Below are 19962 nucleotides of genomic sequence, written 5' to 3'. Positions count from 1 at the left end.
CCACCAAAAAGCTATGGTTATACTTTTACTAAATGCCTAGGTAGCAGGTACAGCAGAGCTCTCTCCCCTTTGGCCAGTGATTTCTTGAAAATGTTACTTTCAGTTTTCAGCCTATGACTTACTTCTTCAAAAGATAGATATCACTAGTTTTAACAGGGGTGGGGAAAGGTACTCCACAAAGCTCATCATTTTTGCTTATATCAAGCATGGCAGATTGTCCTTAAAGGATACAAGTAGGACCCTACCAAATTCACAGTCCATTTTGGTCAATTTCATGGTCATAGGATTTTTAAAATCACAAATTTCACAATTTCAGCTATTTAAATTTGAAATGTCATGCTGGTGTAATTGTGGAGGTCCTGACCCAAAAAGGAGTTGTGGGAGTCACAAGGTTATTGGAGGGGGAATTGTGGTACTGCTACCCTTACTTCTGCACTGGTGTTGGCGGTGCTGCCTTCAGAGCTGAGCAGCGGTAGAGCAGTGGCTCTGGCTAGAAGCCCATCTCTGAAGGCAGAACCGCTGCCAGCAGCAGCACAGAAGGAAGGATGACATTACGGTAGTGTCCCCTTACTTCTGGGCTGCTGCCTGCAGAGCTGAGCCCTCAGTCAGCAACCACCACTCTTTGGCTGCCCAGTTCTGAAGGCATCAGCACAGAAGTAAGGGTGATGCAGTATGGTATGGTAATGGTATTGCCACCCGTACTTCCGCGTTGCTGCTGGCAGGGCGCTGCTTCAGAGCTAGGTGGCAGGCCATCTGTTGCTCTCCAGTCATCCAGCTCTGAAGGCAGCGCAGAAGGGTGGCAATACCATGACCCTCCTGCAGCTCCCTTTTCGGTCAGGACCCCCAATTTGAGATACGTTGGTCTCCCATGTGAAAGCTGTATAGCATAGGGTAAAAGCACACAAAAAAGACCAGATTTCTTGGGGGGATACCAGATTTCACGGTTCATGACATTTTTCATAGCTGTGAATTTGGTAGGGCCCTAGATAGAAGAACCAAACTGGCTTGGAAATAAGGTTCTCCTGTCAGTCACTGACTGACAATAGCACATTCTTCAGTATAGGAAAATCTTTTACAACTTCTACGGATTGACAAGCATAAATCTTTATATTCAAATGCTCCTTTCCTCCTACTCCGAAATAGCTTGAGCACTTACTTCAGGGAAACAGAAATTAAGTGAGAAGTAACTCTCCCTTTTACACCCATTTAATCTAATACTCACTTTGTTCCTGCTAATTGGTTGGAAAAATATGAGTTTATTTTGATAAACTTCCACCTTTTTCAACAGTGAAATTACTATCTCACAACTTTGACACACAAATGGAACATATTATTTCTTTGTCAGCTTGACGTCAAAATGGCCAGTATTCTGAGCAATTTCTTTGAGCAAATCCTGTTTAGGAACTTTGGAAAGTTGTGGAAAGATGATGCATAGCAATTTCTCCATTTTCAACACTTAAGTTTCATGATTCCATATGTCTGTGATAAATACATTTCTTCTGTTTCAGCAAATCTATTAGAGCAGTGTTTTTCAACCTGTGGTCGTAGACCCCTAGGATCTGCAGACTATGTTTAAGATTTCCTAAGGGGTCCATACATCCATTTGAACTTTTTTTTATGTCCCACAAATGAAAAAAAGATTAAAAAAAAAAAAAAATCACTGTATTAGAGTTTAAATTAAACGCAAGATCACAACACCATACTACTGGACACCAATAAACATTAGTAAGTCTTCTGTGACGGATTTCTCTACAGGTCTTTCGCATCTTACACGCATTTAACATGCGCGAATTCAACTTTACATGGTCGGCCAAAAACAAAACAAAAAAAGAGAAAAATAATTTAAATACTCTTCCTGTAGTGTGGGCGATTCTGCCCACCATTACACTTAATGTAATTTTGACTATATACAGTTTTCGCTTTACGCTTTCGCTTTACCGCGGAACGTAACCCCAGCGTAAGATGAGACAGACCTATATTAGTCAATTTTTTATCACAATGAAAAAAAGCACACTTGCCTTTCATTGCCAAGCACGCCAGAATTTTGGTCTTTGGGTACTTTCAAGAATGTGACATAATAGGATGTTAATTCAACTTTTGCTTATTTGTTGGAGATGGAAAACTTCTTCCACTTGCCTAGAAACTTGCAACCATGCAAATCTACACAGGATATTCTGAGAAGGCATACAGATTTGTGCCTGTAGCATTTTTTCAAGTTATTTTAGGAAAAGGACTAAATTGGAGTGCTCACTTAAGAGAAAACACAGGAGGAACGTTTAATTTACCCACTTCTCCTGTTCCCCTATATTTAATCCCAATACATTTTCTTTTCTTTCTTTCTTTCTACGTTGAAATGTTTCCACTGTATCTGTTTGAGAAAGGAAACCAATTTTATATTGTCAGTTTTATTCATGAAGTTTTATATCACTTTACAGTAACAAAAAAAAAAAAAAACAAAACAAAAAAGAGAAAACCTCAGCCAGTCCAGTCTTCAGATAGGCCAAGGGTTAGACCAACCATGAGAATCACCAAGATATGCCTCATGCATCTTACACAAGCCTGAGTAGTCATCTAGAACTCAGACTAACAAACTGATATGGCAATGTGTGAGCTACTTGATCATTTCAGCAGAGGGCTTGGGTAGGATTGTGGCAGCAGCAGCAGGGTTCTGCATTTCTCCATTCCACCCCCATCCCAAGCCCTCTCTGAGGTGGTAGAACAGACTCTTGCCTCAGATCCCTCTGATGGGAGGCAACAGACAGGGGGCCTGTAGCTCCTCGTCCTCCAGCTGATCAAGGCCTTCCTGCTCCTCAGCTTCTTGCTCCCTGTTTTGGCCCAAGAGGGAGAGGAAAACTTATGCCTCTCTGCTACCAAGTGGAGGGCTCTGCTTGTAGGTCCAGCATAAGTTGAATTCACTGTATGGGGCATTAATTTATCTTGTGGTCAGAGAAAAACACTGATTTTTTTGGTGTAAGGGTGGAATTAATTAGGGTACAAAATTTAGCTAGTGGTAGTGTCTTTGAATCCAAGCAATGGAGAGCACCCAGCCAACAGGAGACTAGGGAGGAGGTGGGTCTGGCTAGGGATGAAGGAGTAGCTCAGGGAAGTGGTGTATTTCACCCTCATGAGAAGGGTGATCCCTTGCTTAGTAGGTGCTGGGTTTTTCAAGACCTGCTAATATATTGGGACACATTATGTACACCATAGTAACAGTCAAGCTAAAAAACAAATGTTCAGTACTCATTACTGTTTGAATACCACCCCTGTGACATTCACCTTTTTTCTTATTCTACTACAGAGCTCCCTGTGCTAAAGTAATAGCTGGAAATTCAACGTAACTTTTAAAATTTATGGGTAGGATAATTAAAAACAAAGATTAAAACAAGCTTTTAAGTAAACTTAAAAATAGCAGTTTAGAGAAAAACATGTTTATTAACCAGGTTGTTGCACTGGATTAATGTGCCAATTGGCCAATCTGCTAGATAACATCTACACAATGTTTCTTTCATGTTTCAAGAGTTGAAAATAACTGTACAAGGTTAAAGTACAAAAGTACACAAGACGGTGGACACGAAATATCCATGTATGAGTTTACCCCAGCTGCTGCTTTGTTTGAAAAAGTAGAACTTTAACTAAAAATACTGTCCTTCTATAGTTCTGTCAAGTTTAATGGAAGTGGGTATAACCTGATTACAACACTAACACCAGTATCACTGATCTCATATTTACAGAAAAATTGTACTTTTTCAATAAATTAAAGTCAATGCAACACCCATGCAAGCTAGAATGCTAGCTTTTTGGTGAACAAGGACCCAACCTCAGAATGGGAATCATCCACAAAGTCCCAGACTTTAAAATCATGTTCTTTTTCAAATTGCATCCATTCCTCGCATTGAAGATGTAAACCCCAATCCCATTCCTCTTTGTGTGTGAGTCTGTGATCGTGCCATCTCATATTGTGCATCCAGATTTCTGAATACTTCTTCCTGTTGCTTCAGAGTTTTATAACTTTCTTCATCAACTGAACTACAACCAGCTTCATCCTCACTCTAGAAATTAGAAAGTGATTTATAGAAAAAGATTAAATCATTATTATTGAACAATCGAAGCATTAATGTATTATAGCTGTTTTTTAAGCTTCATACAAGACTTTTTACATGGCTGTTTGTAACAGCTGGTAATAATGATTATCAATAATATGAACTGTGCGCCAGAGGGGGCATTCAAGTGTAATGACACTTAGCAAAATTGATTAAGTTTAAGTAAGGTCCCCTCACCTATGAAAAACATGAATATTGAATTACATTAAACATTTGCTCAGGTTTAAAAAAAGCTAGACTGAAATCAACATTTGGATATTTAACAGTAAGGTAGAACAATTTCAAGTTGGAGGCAAAATCCAACAACAACTGGAATTGTTTTTTCTAATTTACTAGTCTGATCATCACTTCACTCCCAAATAATAAAAGATGTTTCTTCCTTATTTCTAAATGGATTTTTTTTTATTAGTACAAAGTAGAGCTGTCGACTAATCGCAGTTAACCCTCAAATGTAGAAAACATCCAAAAATATTTAAATAATGGTATTCTATTATTGTTTAATAGTGATTAATTTTTTTAATCGCTTGACAGTCCTAGTACAAACGTAATTGAATTAAATTTATATACATATCTGCAATTACTAAATAATATGTTTAATAACCCTGTGTAGCTAACTACTAGACTGTGAATATCGAGTTGAGAAACTACAATGGTTTCTGTTCCAAGCCTTCACAGACAATTTAGTCAGAATCTCCTCAAAGGAAGTTCAAGAACTTCTGCTTGAACCGGGAAATATTTCTGATTTAAATTCACAAACAGCATCTTAATATGAATTCAAGTTTTTAATTTTGGAACACCCCAAAATGTGGTTTCAGCTATTTGTAAGCAATTTAAATGGATATTAGTCAGTCATAAAACACACTCTTTTAAGGAAGATTATAGACCCAAATACAAAGAAATTCAGAACTCCATACCTTAATGCCCATTAGTTTTCTGAATTTGACATTTTGGTCCTTGTTTCCAAAATTCAATTTCTCCCATATTTCTGCAGACTGTGATTTATCCTACAAGAATAGGAAACAATTGCGCAAATTTAAAATTTTTTCAGAACATTTCCAATAAAATTACAACTCAAGTAGTAAGACAGAAAGATGCCTTAAAAAGATTGACACTAAGGGGTCTAGACAATGGCCTACTTTGGTGGTATTATTCTTTATCGCCATATAGAAGTTCCCAGTTCAAATTTCCAGTCCAGGTCTGGTGCTGTAGGTCAACAAAGGGTGGGAGTGCTGTTGAAACACTAGACCCTCATTATAAACTGCTCAGAAGTAACACTTCTTACAACTAAGCAGGAGTTCTGATGAGCTCCAGAAGGGAGGCTGGTTCATGATTATCCTTCCCAGATAATGCTTACTGCTTTGAACATATTGATGGTGACAGACTGAGTCCCCCTGAACTTCTTCATTGCAGTAGAGCTGATGGGACGTGCTAACGTGTAGTTTATCTTTACTATTATACTTTATGGGACACTGGAGTTTTTTTGGCTGGCAGTGTCTTCTATTTTGTCCAACAGCATAGTCTGAAGCTTTTGCTGTTTTTCAATCTTTCACTCTATAATACAAAAGACATTAAGTAGAAAGTGAAATTTGAAAAATCCATATCTAAAACTTGTTTATTAAGGTAATGTGGTGGCAATGAACCTGATATACCACAAACTCCTTATAATCAGCATATGGTGTTTACAGCCACTAAACACTAACACCAAATCTTTGGCACTGGGAGGTGGAAAGATGAAAAACTATTCAAATCCTGACTTGCTTTCTATAAATTTCAACTATCCTCAAAACCTTTTTTTTTTTTTAATTCAAAGATCTATATTTCTGTTAATACTATTATAAATCTGACAGCCTAAAACTTAAGGATTTAAAGGCTACAAATTTGCAATTTTATAGGCACAAAATTGTTATGTTAATGTGCTGCTTTATACCTGAGACATTGTTTGCTAGGCTGCAGAATTCATTTACTGTAAGCCTGCAGTGTGCCAGAAAGACAGCTTACCCAAAGTAAATGATCCAACTTTCACAGTGATGGTATGACAGAAATAATGTTATGGGGAGGTCAAAGCAGGATAACAGGCTGCATAAACATTATATTTTAATTCTGTCAGAATGTTACTTCATGGAAACCAAGAGCTTTTACTTCGTTTCTTTAGGCTTAAAACAGACTGTATATCCCATAGCAGAGGTCATCTTGCAATTGACATTTAGTTGCAACCTTTAAGCAACCCCAAGCAATTTATTTTAAAATTTAATTATGCCTTATGGTTATCTGGGTTCTTAAATGTTCCCCATCACTGTAATATCTGACATTCAAGGACTAGGTCATTTCTTATTTCCTACACTCCAAATTTAATGTTTTGCTGTTGCTAACAGAGATTGTCAGTGTCAACAAGCAATTTCATTCTTCTTAGTTTAATCTTGTCACACAGAAAGCAACATTAAGATGTTTTCACACTAAGAGTAGAAAGGAGAGAATTACCCCTTCTTTTTTCCCTTGCCAGAGCATTTTCCGCTTTTTTTCCTGCTCAGCAAACTTCATTGGGTTCACTGCTGCTGGGTTATAATAGCTAGGTACTGCTATTCCAGTCTCTGCCAGTGCTTTTGCTTGTAGTGCTGCCATTTGAGCTGCCATAGCTATTTGAGGAGTTACTTGTGTTCCTGATGCCAGAAGAGCAGCAACATTGATGACAGAACCCCCAGTGGCAGCAGCTGCTGAAGAGAAAAAAGTGGTTTGGGGAAGGGGGGGGGGGAGTTGGGGAATAAAAGTGAATGTTAAAGTTTTGAATAAACTTTCAACACAAGGAATAACCTGTTAGAGCAACACTCCAATATAATTTTAGCAATTGTTTTCTACCTTGATTATTAGAAAATAGACGGAAAATGTAAGGATGAGACATGGGATGCACTTTAGAAAAATAGCAAGGTTTATGTTAAAAATGGGAAATCTACAATGGATTTTAGTGAAATGGAGTTAAATTTAACATTACATTAAAACTCACCTTGTATTCTTTTAGACAATTAAAAAAAAACTAGTTACACCACGTTCACAAATTTGTTTCTGAATCAATAGCCAAAAAAGGAGAACTGCACATCCTTCATCACTTTTAAGCAATGAACCATTAAAAGCCAGAAGATAGTGATGCATACTTTTTGGAATAAGTATAATATGTAATATAGTACTTGACTGGAATACCATATGGGAAACTAGAGCTCTATTCTTAAATACAATTCTCTCATTTCCTTGGCCAACAGGGGCTCAAGAATGTTCTGGGGTGCTTGTTCAGGCACGGGGTGTGGGAAGTGTCCCCCCTCCAAATAATTAACATGCAGAGTTCTTGTTATCAAGTCATCCTCAGGATGGTGATTGTGATGCTGGGCACCGATAGGAATAAAAACCCCAACAGGAAGTTTTCAAACATTTTCTCATTAAATAGAACACCATATGTTCCAAGTTACCATAATTAGCTACTGAACAAGGAATAAATGGTTACAGGTATTTCATTGGATTTGTAGACCTGTTTAAGTCCAAGATCTAACAAAGTTACATCCTATTTTTCCTCCCATTACTGTTCCGTACGTATACTTTAGGTAAAAATTTTTTTTTACCAGCAACGATTTCCTGTTGTTTCTGTTTTTCAACCATTTCTTTTTCTCTCTGTTCTTGCAATTTCTTTGCTCTTTCCAACCTACAAGTGATTTACATAATAAAAAAGTAATTTAAACACATTAATATGCAAAAGATTAGCAATACTGGTCAGCTTCCATACAAATGTCTATTATTTATTTAAGCAAGTTGGAATGAACATGAATGTTACCATTATTTACACAGAAATCTTGACGCTCAAAGGGGAAACTAAACTGTAAACATTTAAAGATTTTTTTTATTTTTTTTTAAAGCTTACAGATAGTAGTAAATAGATGCTTAGCAGTAAGGAAAACTAAGTAAAATTTAACACCACACACATGTACCAGTAGTGAATTGGTGGTCTTAATCCAGTCTTAAGTGGGTTTGCTGTTCAAATTCCAAAAGCCACCACAACTGGCATTAACTGGCTGATTCCTCCAGATCAGACACATACGTTTGGCAAAGTACTGTAAAGAATCTTGTACTGTCACTATTTGCACTGTCCTTATTAGGTAGGGAAAGTACTTCAGTCTGTAGTATTTGTTAGTTTTTTTTAAAATGAAATTGAGTACCTTCTGGCTAATGCTTCCTGTGCATCCATTGCTGTGTTTCGCCCCCTAAAAGGTGGTGGACTTGGACTTCGGCTGTGACTCCTGCTGAACTTTCGGGGTTTTTCAATTCTCTTCTTTCTTTCTCTGTAAGTGACCATATTAATAAAAAGATCCATTAGTCACTGAAATAAATCCATGTGTATTTTAATATTCCACAAATAATTTAACATTAAAATCCTTCAACTGCTTTCCAAGGATACAGTGGAGGGTTAAAATGTGGGAAACACAATTACAAATATAAAAATACATCGCGAGGGGGTGGGGGTGGGAGAGCGAATAAATGAAAATACCAGAGGTCATAATTCTGTAATAGGGAATGCCAGAACACCCAATTCTAAGAATTAAAGTTCCTCCTTATTCATCTTTGACTGAATCTACAATCTACAGTTCTTACACGCTATGAAATTCAAAAATTTAAATAGGACATAACAGACTGCCATGGGAGCCTTCCTTTTTGAACCAATACCTTAAGATTACCAGAAACACACAAAGTAATGGTGTAAAATTCAATAAAATGATTGGGGAAGAGTTCTATACCCCACTCAACACTAACAGGTGGATGTCTGTCCTAAAAATATTATTTTTGATGGGGAAAAGTTTGAAGGAGTAATTTACAGTAATCATCTAATAATTTTATGAATAGTTCATGTCAAATACTTGAAATTACTACATCTTAAAGTGAAGTAGGAAAAAAAAACATCGATAAAAGGTCAAAAAGCAAGTTTAGCTCTAAAAAATGCATGGCCCTCTATAGGAGGAATGGTTTTACATACATAGGAAAAACACTGGTCTCGATACAAGAATAATAAATCTGCAAGATTTCAAAATTGCTAAACAGAAACCCAAGATTGGGTAGTCACCTATCATCCATTGGTTTGCAGATGCTGTGTTCTGACTGGATGATTTTAAACCCTAATAGGCTTTCCTTCTGAATCTCTAGACATAAATGAGGAAAATAACTGCATAGATTTTTTTGGCAAGTAGTCCTGCTAAAACTAAGAGCTGTAAAATTAAGATTAAGGTAGAAGAGCATCTTGAACCCAGGAATTCAGAAGCTCATACTAATACCACTGAAAGGGAACACTGCTCATTTGGAATTTTATCCAGTGCAGAGAACTCTGAAGCATGGATTTGCTGAAGGCTAGTAAACTGATAAGAAGCTAATTTCAATTATAGACTATTTGGTCACTAAAGAAAAATATTAGAAACTGGACACCAGTTTGTCTGGTAAGCCCCTTCCTTCCCAGCAATATAATTTCTGATATAAAGCATGATCACTTTTGGTTGACTGTAAAAATATATTGCTGCTAACCAATAGCTGCTCAGACACAATGAGGTGAAGCACAACTACCACCAATCCTCTCATCCAACATCACTGATCACTCGATTACAAGATATCAAAGATTTTTCCATTGCAAGGTTTCTGACAAGAGGAACATTACAACCACCATATCCTAAATTTCTGAAAGTATTTGTCAAACAGCAAATTGCAAGAGACAGCACCCTACGTGGTTCTTACATAATGCCACAGACAGAGGGAAAGTAAGATGTACAGTGCCCGAAGCTTTTACAATTTGACATTTAATGAAGCATAAATACAAGCTGTGATAAGGAATATGGCTGGTTGGGGACAGAGCAGCTATTTTAAATATTCTGCTCCTTTTTTCCAAAGCTGCACTGACTGCAAACAATTTTCAGTGAACTAACTACCAGAGTAAAGTTACAAAACAGATCAGTTTTCACTAAAAACCTGATGGAGAACAAAAGAGGTCAGTTTACTCCCTCAATAGAAGAGATCACAGTCAAAATATTGACTCAGGCACTGTGAAACTCAGAATAGAGTTGCATCATTCACCAGAACTGAGTTAATCCACAACATGTGTTTCAGAGACACCTGCATACCTGTCATAGCAGCAGTTATCAGGGATTGATCAATGATGTGCCCAACCAAGGCATCAAGAAAATTAAAGAATTTTAACTTCTGTATCTGAGCATTTTAGTTTAGTTTAGAGTTGAAAAATGGTTATTGTATGCTTCATGCATCCCATTCAGCTCTGAATCTGAGTGAGACAATGGCAGAACTGCTAGAAAGTTATAAATACCAAAGACAAAAAGGCTTCAGACTGATCTAAGTGCCAATAAAGAAAGCTCACTTGGAAAACTAACTGGGGAGTTTCTTGGAAACCGTCACCAGTAACTCAGGCTTTGACAACTATAAATGCTGTGCTGTATCAAGGTGAATGCAGTATTTCATGAATAGAAGGCTTCATTTTGCGGTGGAAGTATAACCATGTCTTGCTAATTAATTTTTTGTTGGAGCTCAGTCCAGTGGTTTTACCTCAAAAGACTAACTGAGCTCAGATGTGATACGAAGGCCCAGCTGCTGCTAGAAAAAGCACAAGAGTTGTATGACCCACATACACTTTATTTCAAATATTAATGACTCATTTTTCCAGGATTTTGATTAGGTCTGAATACAGCAATCACCAAAAAAGGGGATTACTGTCATGATTGATTACAACCCAATATACTGTATATTTTTGGTTGGCAAGATCATGACTAAACTGAAAGCCCTTTATTTTTCCTGCAAACTTGCTGCTCAGTTTCAGATATTTTTTAATTCAGTTCTTGAAGAGGAAGCAAGAACACAGCTTTTAAATGATACTGAATTGCTTTTAATGTTAAATACATGCAGTCTATAGTTTTAGAACTCTAAAGGGAACGGACACATTCCATTCTCCATATTCTGCCCCCCCCGCTCCCCCCCCCAAAAAAACAGTTTAAAATCCTTCATTAAATATCGGTAGGAGCATGTCCATTATGTCACATACGTCCCCTCAGCTGTCTTCTGAGAAGTGAATGTTGAAATAATATATCTTTGTGAGAAAAACCACACTATTGAATTCTGTGGCTGATCAGATGAAGTTTGCTGAATATTTCACAAGTGTCATTGCAATATTACACCAGAACCCTGATTTTCATAGTGGAACATACTGGGACACTAAACTGATCTAATGCTAAAAAGTCACGACAGATTTCCAAACTAAAGCCATTACTTAAAATATTTGGATTACGTTATAAGGATGGGAATTTGAAGATTTCAGAGGATCTCAGAGGGTTCTGAGAGTGTATCAATTTCACATATAGGATTCACATGTTTTTTTCCCAAGTTTGTTGAACGTAATAAGCATCTACCGCCTGTTTTGGATCAGTGCTTACAGCAAATCATTCACTTGTTCAGAACAAAAACTGCAGCATATTAAAGATGCAAAAGATGGCAAATGCAAGTAGACTCTGATATTCTGAACATTCATGCCTTATTCTGCTGGTAGCTGGCTCCAATGAGGCAAGAGTCTCACTGGGAAGCAGACAGTAGTAAAGATGGCATTACCAAATTTTCCATGTACTTAATTCTGAATGGCAATAAAACAAGTCCAGATAAACTCACTGATGAGAAGTTCCATAGGCAATTTAGCATATTAAAAACACTACTAAAAATACAAGTGCACTATCTCAATACACGCTAAAACCCCCCCCAAGAACTACAAAAGGCTCCAGATCTGTCAAACAAAGCTGTGGAGTCAAGTGCACCAGATATACTGAGGGTCAATATCTTTGATAGCTAGTATTTTCAAGGTGGGTAGCTCCCATTTCCCGAAGTGTGTTTTACAGAGAAGCACCATCTGGAAACAACAAGATGCAGATACAGTAAAGTTATTTTTAACAAGCACTTTGGCAATCTCACCACTCTAGTAACATCAAACAACAGATTTTGTTGCCTCTTTCATTCTGCATTGTTTTTTTTCTTTTTGAGAACTTTATACTCCAAGTTGACTAAGCTGAAAGTGTGGCATGAACAGGTTAGACTGAAATATAAAGTGAGCTTGACAAGAAATAATTCAGTCAAAAGTAGTTCAAATGGAATTACACATCTGTCTTTCAGTAAGAAATTATATTTTGTATTCTATACCACCATCCACCAGAGGATCTCAAAAGTGGTTACAAGTTATTCTCAATAGCTCTGTACTTAAGTAATTCAATTTTATAGCCATGGAACTGAAGTCTAAAAACATCAAGCAATTTCTCTAAGGACACATAGCAAGGTTGGGCAGACATGGGAATAGAAGCCATAACTTTGGACTCTTAGTTCTGCACTTTTAACAAAGCCATCTGTCCTCTCATTCTTTGGGCTGATATCATTTTTCAAAATCCTATAATCTATACTGTCTCAGCTCATAGGGTCCCCCCAACATTCTTTAATTTGTGGGGTCCCAAGACTTCTTTTAAGTTATACCATGGAGTCATTCTACTAAAAAAGGTGAGAACCCAACTCTTAGATGGTAAGCTCTTTGGAGCAAACGCATCATCTTATGAATTTGTACAGTGACTAGCACAATGGAGCCTCTAGATATTAATGCCATAGAAAGCTATTTCCATTAAATTATGCCATTCCAGTTAATCTGAATAGATTTTAAAACGTGCTACATTTGAGTGGTGACAAAGTCTCCGTGATCCAATAACAACATGTACACAAATGACAAATTAAGAACATAATACTTACCGGCTTCTGCTCCTAGTTCTACTTCTGCTTCTACTTCTATGTCTGTGTCTAGATTTTGATCTAGAACGAGATCTTATACGGCGTTTTCTCTCTCTGCTTCGGGACCGTGATTTTTTTCTATCACGGCTTCTACTACGATGACGCCTGAAAACATACATTCCAGTAATAAAGTTAATATCTTGAACAATTTAAGTGAGGGGTATGAAAGAAAAAAACCAAGAAGACTACCACTATAAGAAAGCCATTAGTTCATTAAGCAATGTTACTCATTAATACTGATACACAATATGTTAGTGCGGTAACCAAACAACATGAAAAGAGCATTCCAATGCAGGAATCCTAATTTGAAGAGCTAACTTGAGTTTCTTATCTAAGACAGCAGAACTCTAATACCTTAAAGGAAACTCTTCACTTAGGAGGTAGGGACTTTAAAGGCAATACACGGAAAAGGAAAAGCAACACTCTGACGCTAGGAGGAGAAAATGTACTGTCATTGGTGCTAAGGGATTAAATATTTATGCAATATACATTCATTGCATAAATTAATATGCATACGTTGGATTAATTTTAGACTATCTATATCAAGACTTAAAGAGGCTCAATAACTTTATTATCAACTCAGGGAAAAAAAATCTGGACTAGCATTAAATGCATTGCATAATAAAATGGGAATCTTTGCTACTTTAGAGTTAACATTCTGCAAGAAATAGTTTTGTTTTGTTTTTTTAACCCAGAGTTAGAGACAATTCAGTTCTATATAACTCTCATAAAACTCCAAAGCACCCAACTTTTGTCAAGCACTTGAAGGAGAAAAAATATGATTATTCAAAGATCATTTATAGAGAACTTACCTTTCACGAGACCTGGATCTTGAATGACTTTTGCCTCTTGATGATTTCCTTTCTTTGCGTTTGTGTCTGTCCTCACCGTTTTCAGATGAAGTTAGGCTCTCTCTTCCCTTGTCAGAAGACTGTTCTTTGTCATTGTGGTCGTCAGATTTGTGTTTCTTGGAGGACTTTTCTTTGGACTCGTGTCTTCTTGCCTGTTTTAAGAAGAAGTTGGTTCTTTCAGGAAGATAGTGCAACAAAAAGAGTTAGTATGGTATCAGAAGATAAAAATGATATGTTGTGATGCAACATTAGTAACCTTAGGAGTGTGGCTCAGTCAAGAGTGATGGCTATTTTACTTAATACCATCATCTACCCAATGTTGCAAATACAGACTGTCATTTCCCCCACCACCTATCTTACGTATTTCTAAAGCATTCATCAGAGTACAGCAGAACCCCACTTATCCAGTCTAACTGGGACCGGGGCCAAACCAGATAATCCAAAGAATGGGAAAGTGCAAGGCAGCACCATCTTGCGGTCACAAGAGAGACTGCCCACTTCCGGAACTGTGCACACTGGTTGTTTGGTTAATATGGAAAGCCAGATAATGGAGGATCGGATAAAAGGGGTTCTACTATAATATTACACTGTCTCCTGACATGACAGTTCAAAGCACTACAATGAAAACGGTGTTCATCCTCAGTTACTAGTTACTCCATCTATAATGGAGCAACGCTAAAAACCTAACACATTTCTGTCTCTACCAGTGTCTGAGCATGTATATACACACACATACATATTTGTAAATAAAATACATTTAATATTTGTCTGGAGACATACCATGTACACAAGCACATCTGTAAACCCATACATAGCTTCAGACATACGTCTGACAACTTATTTGAAGTTTAACAATTCTTCTACCCATGATTAAATAAGTACTGATGACTTAAATTAAGGTATTTAAAAAATTAAAATTAATTTTGAGGCCTCACATTATAGTTTAAAATGGAGATCTCCTGCAATGCTGCACTGCAATTTTTTTCTGCATTGCCTCTTTTTAAAGCAGGCTCCTCTTCCTTCTATAGCTGCAGTGCCAAAAGTACTTTGGCAAGGTTAGTTCTGATTTTTATCAGTGTTTTCATTGGAGACTAAACCATGAAACAATTTTTCTTCTTAATATATCCAGCTTATTTACCAACTGTTTCTAATACAAAATACTGTAGATCTTTTAAGTTATTTAAAAAAAAGGATTCTAAAAATCAAACTATAAACATCATATAGCAGTATCAGCACAAATCCTTTGTTTTTTGAAATACAGTGATTTACAGGTTCAGCTAAGTCTGCTCTAAAGAAATATTGAACATTTAAATATCCTTTCCCCCAACTACCTATTTATCACTTAAAATAGTCAAGCCTGGAACAGACTTGTCATAATTAGATAATACCAACAATAAGCTTTTAAGATGCTTTCACTCAAATCCTTTAAACTAAACTTTTGCTGGTAAATTTCAAATTTTAGACATGTACTAGATCCTTCATTTCAAACATTTCTAACAAACTGGAAATATCTTTGCTATTTTTAGTCTATTATTATAGTTTTAACTCATAAAATAATAACTACAATATATGGAAATATAGTTGAGTTAAACAGAAGTCTATTTTTAGATGTCAGCTACTTAATACTATTCACATCCATAAATACAATGCAAGACATTTTGACCTATATATTCAAAAACAGCTACTGATGTTTTTAGTCTTTAGTCTGTGGCCATTAAACAACTTTAAGAACCTCAATTCCCAGCAAAAACAATCTGAAAGCTAAGATGTACCATGAGACACTATCCAGGTAACCTATTAATGAAAAACCTGCTAATCGTTTCAATCAACTTGCAAGATGTAAAAGCTTCACTGAGACCTAATACTATAGTAAAATGCTGGAATTTTTTTTTTTTTTTTTATAAGTGAAGAAAAACTTTCTGAACATTAAGTGTAATGAGAATTTTGTTTTTTAATTTCAGTCTTCTAGACATACACTCAGTAATAAAACACCATTACATCCCATAACTGATTTAAGATATTTTTAAGGGAAATATGAGTTTGAATGACTAATAGTTACCTTATCATGAAGTAGGCTTATAATTTTGCTATCTGAGTCTGGAGCGTCTTCAGTTCAGTCTCTTCGCGCATTAGCACGCTGAGTATGATTTATTATAGAAATGTTATCATGTGATCTAAACAATATAGTCAATTTCACAAAAACTCCTAAATTAATTTTTACAGAGCTTCCATTGGGATGGGGGAAGGGAAAGTTCCTGTCCCACATTAAAATTTTAGGAGTTCCCCATCTACCCAGCCTATTACTGCCCCACGTGACAGCCTCCCTCCTGGCTACTACTGCTGCTCCTTGTTTGCTCCTTTCACCTCTTCTTTGGTGGCTAAGCCAGTTATCTCCAATGTACCATTGCTACTGCCTCTTCTCATTCCCCTTGCCTTCGATTTTTAAAGAAGCCCTCTGTGAGCTCTTTGCTGTCACAGCCATACTTCCAGTTGACTCTTGCTGACATTGCTACATATATACTGCTGCAGCATTCCTTAAAATTCGAAGTTGCAATCATCAGAGTTTAGCCAGTGGGGATTAAAAAAAAAAAAAAAAAAAAAAGAAATATCCTGAGGTAGATGGGTATTCAACATTGAGACCCCTGAGTAGGGGTCAGGCATCAGAAGACGTAAGGCTTCTGGTTAATGGAAGCTCTGTGAGATAGTCACCAAGAACACCAATTCTATTTCTCCATATGAAATTTTAATTTGGCTGTTTCCACAAAAAATTTAAGTTACCAGTTTCTGAATGCAATTTTGCTATAAACTATTACCTTCTTGTCAAAATGATGGCTTCAATCATGCTTCACAATGATGGGTACTCCATACCCAATTAAGTTTTTGAGTTTCCAATGTTTTTTTTGTACTTACCATAAAGTCATTTATATATAGTTTTACACACACGCACATGACTACAAGATACTTTTAAAGATGTATTGTACAATTACCTAAGCACTACAAAGTGTTAATTACCTCTTTGCTTCTGCTCCGGCTTCTGTGTTTTCTTCCTTCGTTATCTGAAGAAGAAAATATTTATTTATCAAGTAAATATGAACTTTCTTGTCAAGTTTTATTAGTTTATACTCATGTAAGTTATTTAGCTTTTCCACCCCACAGAGTCAAAAATAAAGGTTTAACAAAAATTAAAAACTATACTTAAGACGCCTTACTATGTCAGAAACCATATTATTAGAACAGAGAATTTTTTAAATTACCGTATATACTCGTTCATTAGCCCATTCATTTATAAGCCGACCCCCCCAAGATGGTTAGGTAAAAATAGCAAAAACTGCATGACCCTTGGCAAACTTTGGCTCCCAGCCGTCAGGGTAAGCCGCTGGCGGGTCAGCACGTTTTGTTTACTTGGAGCGCCTGTGGCTGTGGTTCGCCATTCCCAGCCAATGGGAGCCACGGGAACTTCCCGCAGCTCCCACTGGCTGGGAATGGTGAACCGTGGGCCACAGGGAGCTATGGGGCTCCATGCCTGCAGACGCTCCAGGTAAACAAAACGACAATGTATTAGATATTCAATTCAATGATTGCATAGAGTTTAAAATCACCAAATTTTGGTGTAGACCCGTTTATAAGCCAACCCCCGCTCTTTGATGCGTCACTTTTTTACCAAAAATATTCGGCTTATGAACGAGTATATACGGTAATTTCTTTTCACCATTTATGCTATTTACTTTTGCCTGACTAGTTTATTTCATACTCACCTCCTAATCAGCTAGAACATAATTGTTGTATTTAGGATATAAACCGTGGAGTAAAGTGTCTTAAACCAAACACATCTAACAGAAGAGATTTACACATCAAGTTTTCTAATTTCTAATACTTATGTGTTGCCAAGAAAAATATCCATTAGGCTTTGGAAAAATATTCAATTTTTATTTTCAGCACATGAATCATTTTAAAAAGTTAGTAAGTCTCAGTATACAGTATTTCAAAAACAGTTTCAGGATCAGAATTAGTAGGGTTCCAGACTTTCAGCTTCTCAGTCTTAAGCCACCGGCACCAGACTTCTGAGAGCAACTTTTTCCAAAGCTGTATTTTAAAAACAGAGATTCAAGTTCTGCAAGTGTGCATGTTTCTATTTTAGAGTATTTTTAAACACTGTATTCTACTATAAGAAATTAAGTTCAGGCAGATATGACTAATAATATGTCAGTTTTCTTCAAAAGGACATGCACAGTAACACAACCAGGATGAAATTTACATATTTTGGCTGGTAGGGAATCCACAGAAATCAAGAATTTTGTTCTCTATCAGAGATAATTTATAACTTGCTTCATTAACTTATTTGCTCATTACCCAGGCGCAAAATATGTTATCTCCAGAACTTCCTGAGCCAGGATCAAGTTTATACACTATGACAGGATTTTACAATCTGCCATAATAAATACCTATACAGGTAAAGCAACATCACTTTGAGATTGACCATACCTGACTTCCGTTTTCTTTCCCTTGATCGTGAACGCGATCTTGAGTAATGATGTTTTGAGGTTCTAGGAGAATTAGATACATCTGACTGTTCCTTTTTCTTCTCTCTCTCTGGGGATGATTTTTCTGGGGCTATTCCATCTCGTTCTGTATCACTACCCTACATGGGCAGATTAAAATATTTTAAACTTAAGATCAAAGATTTTTTTCTTTTTAAATTCAAAGAGAAGATAATGAGATACACTAGCACATAAGCTGCTCTTTTCACCTTGGGTCTTATTTAAAGTGTTCAACTAAATCAGCCATCTTTTAAAAATAGAACATTCCAGGATGACTTGATTTTCTATCAAGTGAATGTTATGGATACATAATCATTTTGTCTTAATGTTTGTGTACTAAAATGACAGTTGCTTCCTGCACCATTATCAAGACATGCTGCATCCAGTCTAGTGCGAACAGAATTACTAAGAGCATCACCAGAAACCAGCTTAACCATAAAAGAACACTCTTAAAGAAGACGACTGGACTTTCATAAATGAGTTTTGTTTTTTTTTAAATTTGTAGTGAAAAATTGTTTGGTATTCATTTAATTTTTGTACCATTTAAAGCTCATCTTATATTTCTCCAAATTATATTGTTTAGCTGTGCATCTAATGCTGCTTTTATAAATTCATATCACTCAAGTTACTTCTGGTGTATGATGCTGTACAAACAGGCCAGATTAAATCGTGTTATGAATCAGGGCACAACAGAGCTAAATCATGGTGCTCTAAGCATCAAAGTCTGCAGTACAGAATTGGCCTGGAAGAGACAGGAAATTAAAAAAAATATATAGTATTTACAGAGCTCCAAGCTACTAAGTGTTAAACAATGGTTAGCCATATAGCAGTGCTATTATTAAAATATCATTCTGTGTGAAATGCGTGTTTGTAAGAATCACAGGGATCCATAAACATTGTGTCTCAATGATTTCTGTATCAAATCTGCTCAGTTTGCAAGAACATGCTTTCTCCACTCTTCCCCAGTTTTGTCGTCAGCTCCACGAACTCACCTTGGTATCTGACATTTAAGATGAATTCTTTCCATTTCATGCATCGCCAGCAAGATATTCTACAAAACCAGATTATGCTTTCATTTGCACCTATGCACACTCACTGATTACTGAGATTCTGAACAGGTGAAATGAAGGCATAATCAAACCCGCGGAGGCAACCAAGTGGCAGAGATTTCACTGAGGGCATAATTCGGCCTGAAGAATGTGTTACTGGTCACAAGAGGGACAGAATCTAGTTTGACTAAGCCCAGGTGAGTTTGTATGGCTGACAGAAAAGCCATGCTTTTACTGGCAAATTGCGCAAAACAGATGTAGAAATCAGTTAGACAGTAAATATGGAACACTACCTCGTGTTTTTGTTGTTTTTTTTTAAAACAGCATCAATTTCAGGATAGAACCAGATTTTAACAGAGAGGATTAAAAAACCTAAAGATTTGGGCGGGGAGGAGGGAAATCAAGAAGAGGTTTAAATCCATTTTTTGCCACTGTAAATTATAGTAAGATTTTCTTTTTTAAAATAAACCCGTTTGAAATGAAATCTGAATTCAATACAAAATATGTTAAGGCCTAAACTCATTATTTTCTCTTACAACAGGGGTTCTCAAACAGGGGGTCATGAGGTTATTACAGGGGGGGGGGGGTT

General features: G+C 36.6%; 1 protein-coding gene across 5 annotated transcripts in view; it reads right to left on the bottom strand.

Annotated features, from left to right (window-relative positions):
• Positions 1-3412: 3412 nt before the first annotated feature.
• Positions 3413-19962, bottom strand: part of RSRC2 (arginine and serine rich coiled-coil 2) — a 22050-nt gene continuing 5500 nt past the window's right edge. The window contains exons 1-10 of one of the 5 annotated variants that reach the window (XM_034790729.1): positions 18269-18381; positions 16799-16842; positions 15846-15923; positions 13748-13960; positions 12897-13040; positions 8297-8419; positions 7706-7785; positions 6579-6811; positions 5015-5104; positions 3413-4049 (exon numbers count right to left, since the gene is read on the bottom strand). In XM_034790729.1, coding sequence (XP_034646620.1) covers positions 3870-4049; positions 5015-5104; positions 6579-6811; positions 7706-7785; positions 8297-8419; positions 12897-13040; positions 13748-13960; positions 15846-15853 — 1071 coding nt within the window. In that variant the 5' untranslated portion in view covers positions 15854-15923; positions 16799-16842; positions 18269-18381 and the 3' untranslated portion in view covers positions 3413-3869. Of the gene's footprint in view, positions 4050-5014; positions 5105-6578; positions 6812-7705; positions 7786-8296; positions 8420-12896; positions 13041-13747; positions 13961-15845; positions 15924-16798; positions 16843-18268; positions 18426-19962 lie in introns of those variants that run through there. The other 4 variants (XM_034790728.1, XM_034790730.1, XM_034790726.1 and 1 more) reach the window with 4 other exon arrangements.

The sequence above is a fragment of the Trachemys scripta genome, chromosome 15 (assembly GCF_013100865.1).
Source record: "Trachemys scripta elegans isolate TJP31775 chromosome 15, CAS_Tse_1.0, whole genome shotgun sequence".
NCBI lineage: Eukaryota > Metazoa > Chordata > Testudines > Emydidae > Trachemys > Trachemys scripta.
The sequence above is the reverse complement of the archived record's forward strand: the minus strand, read 5'-3'. Positions and strand labels throughout refer to the sequence as shown.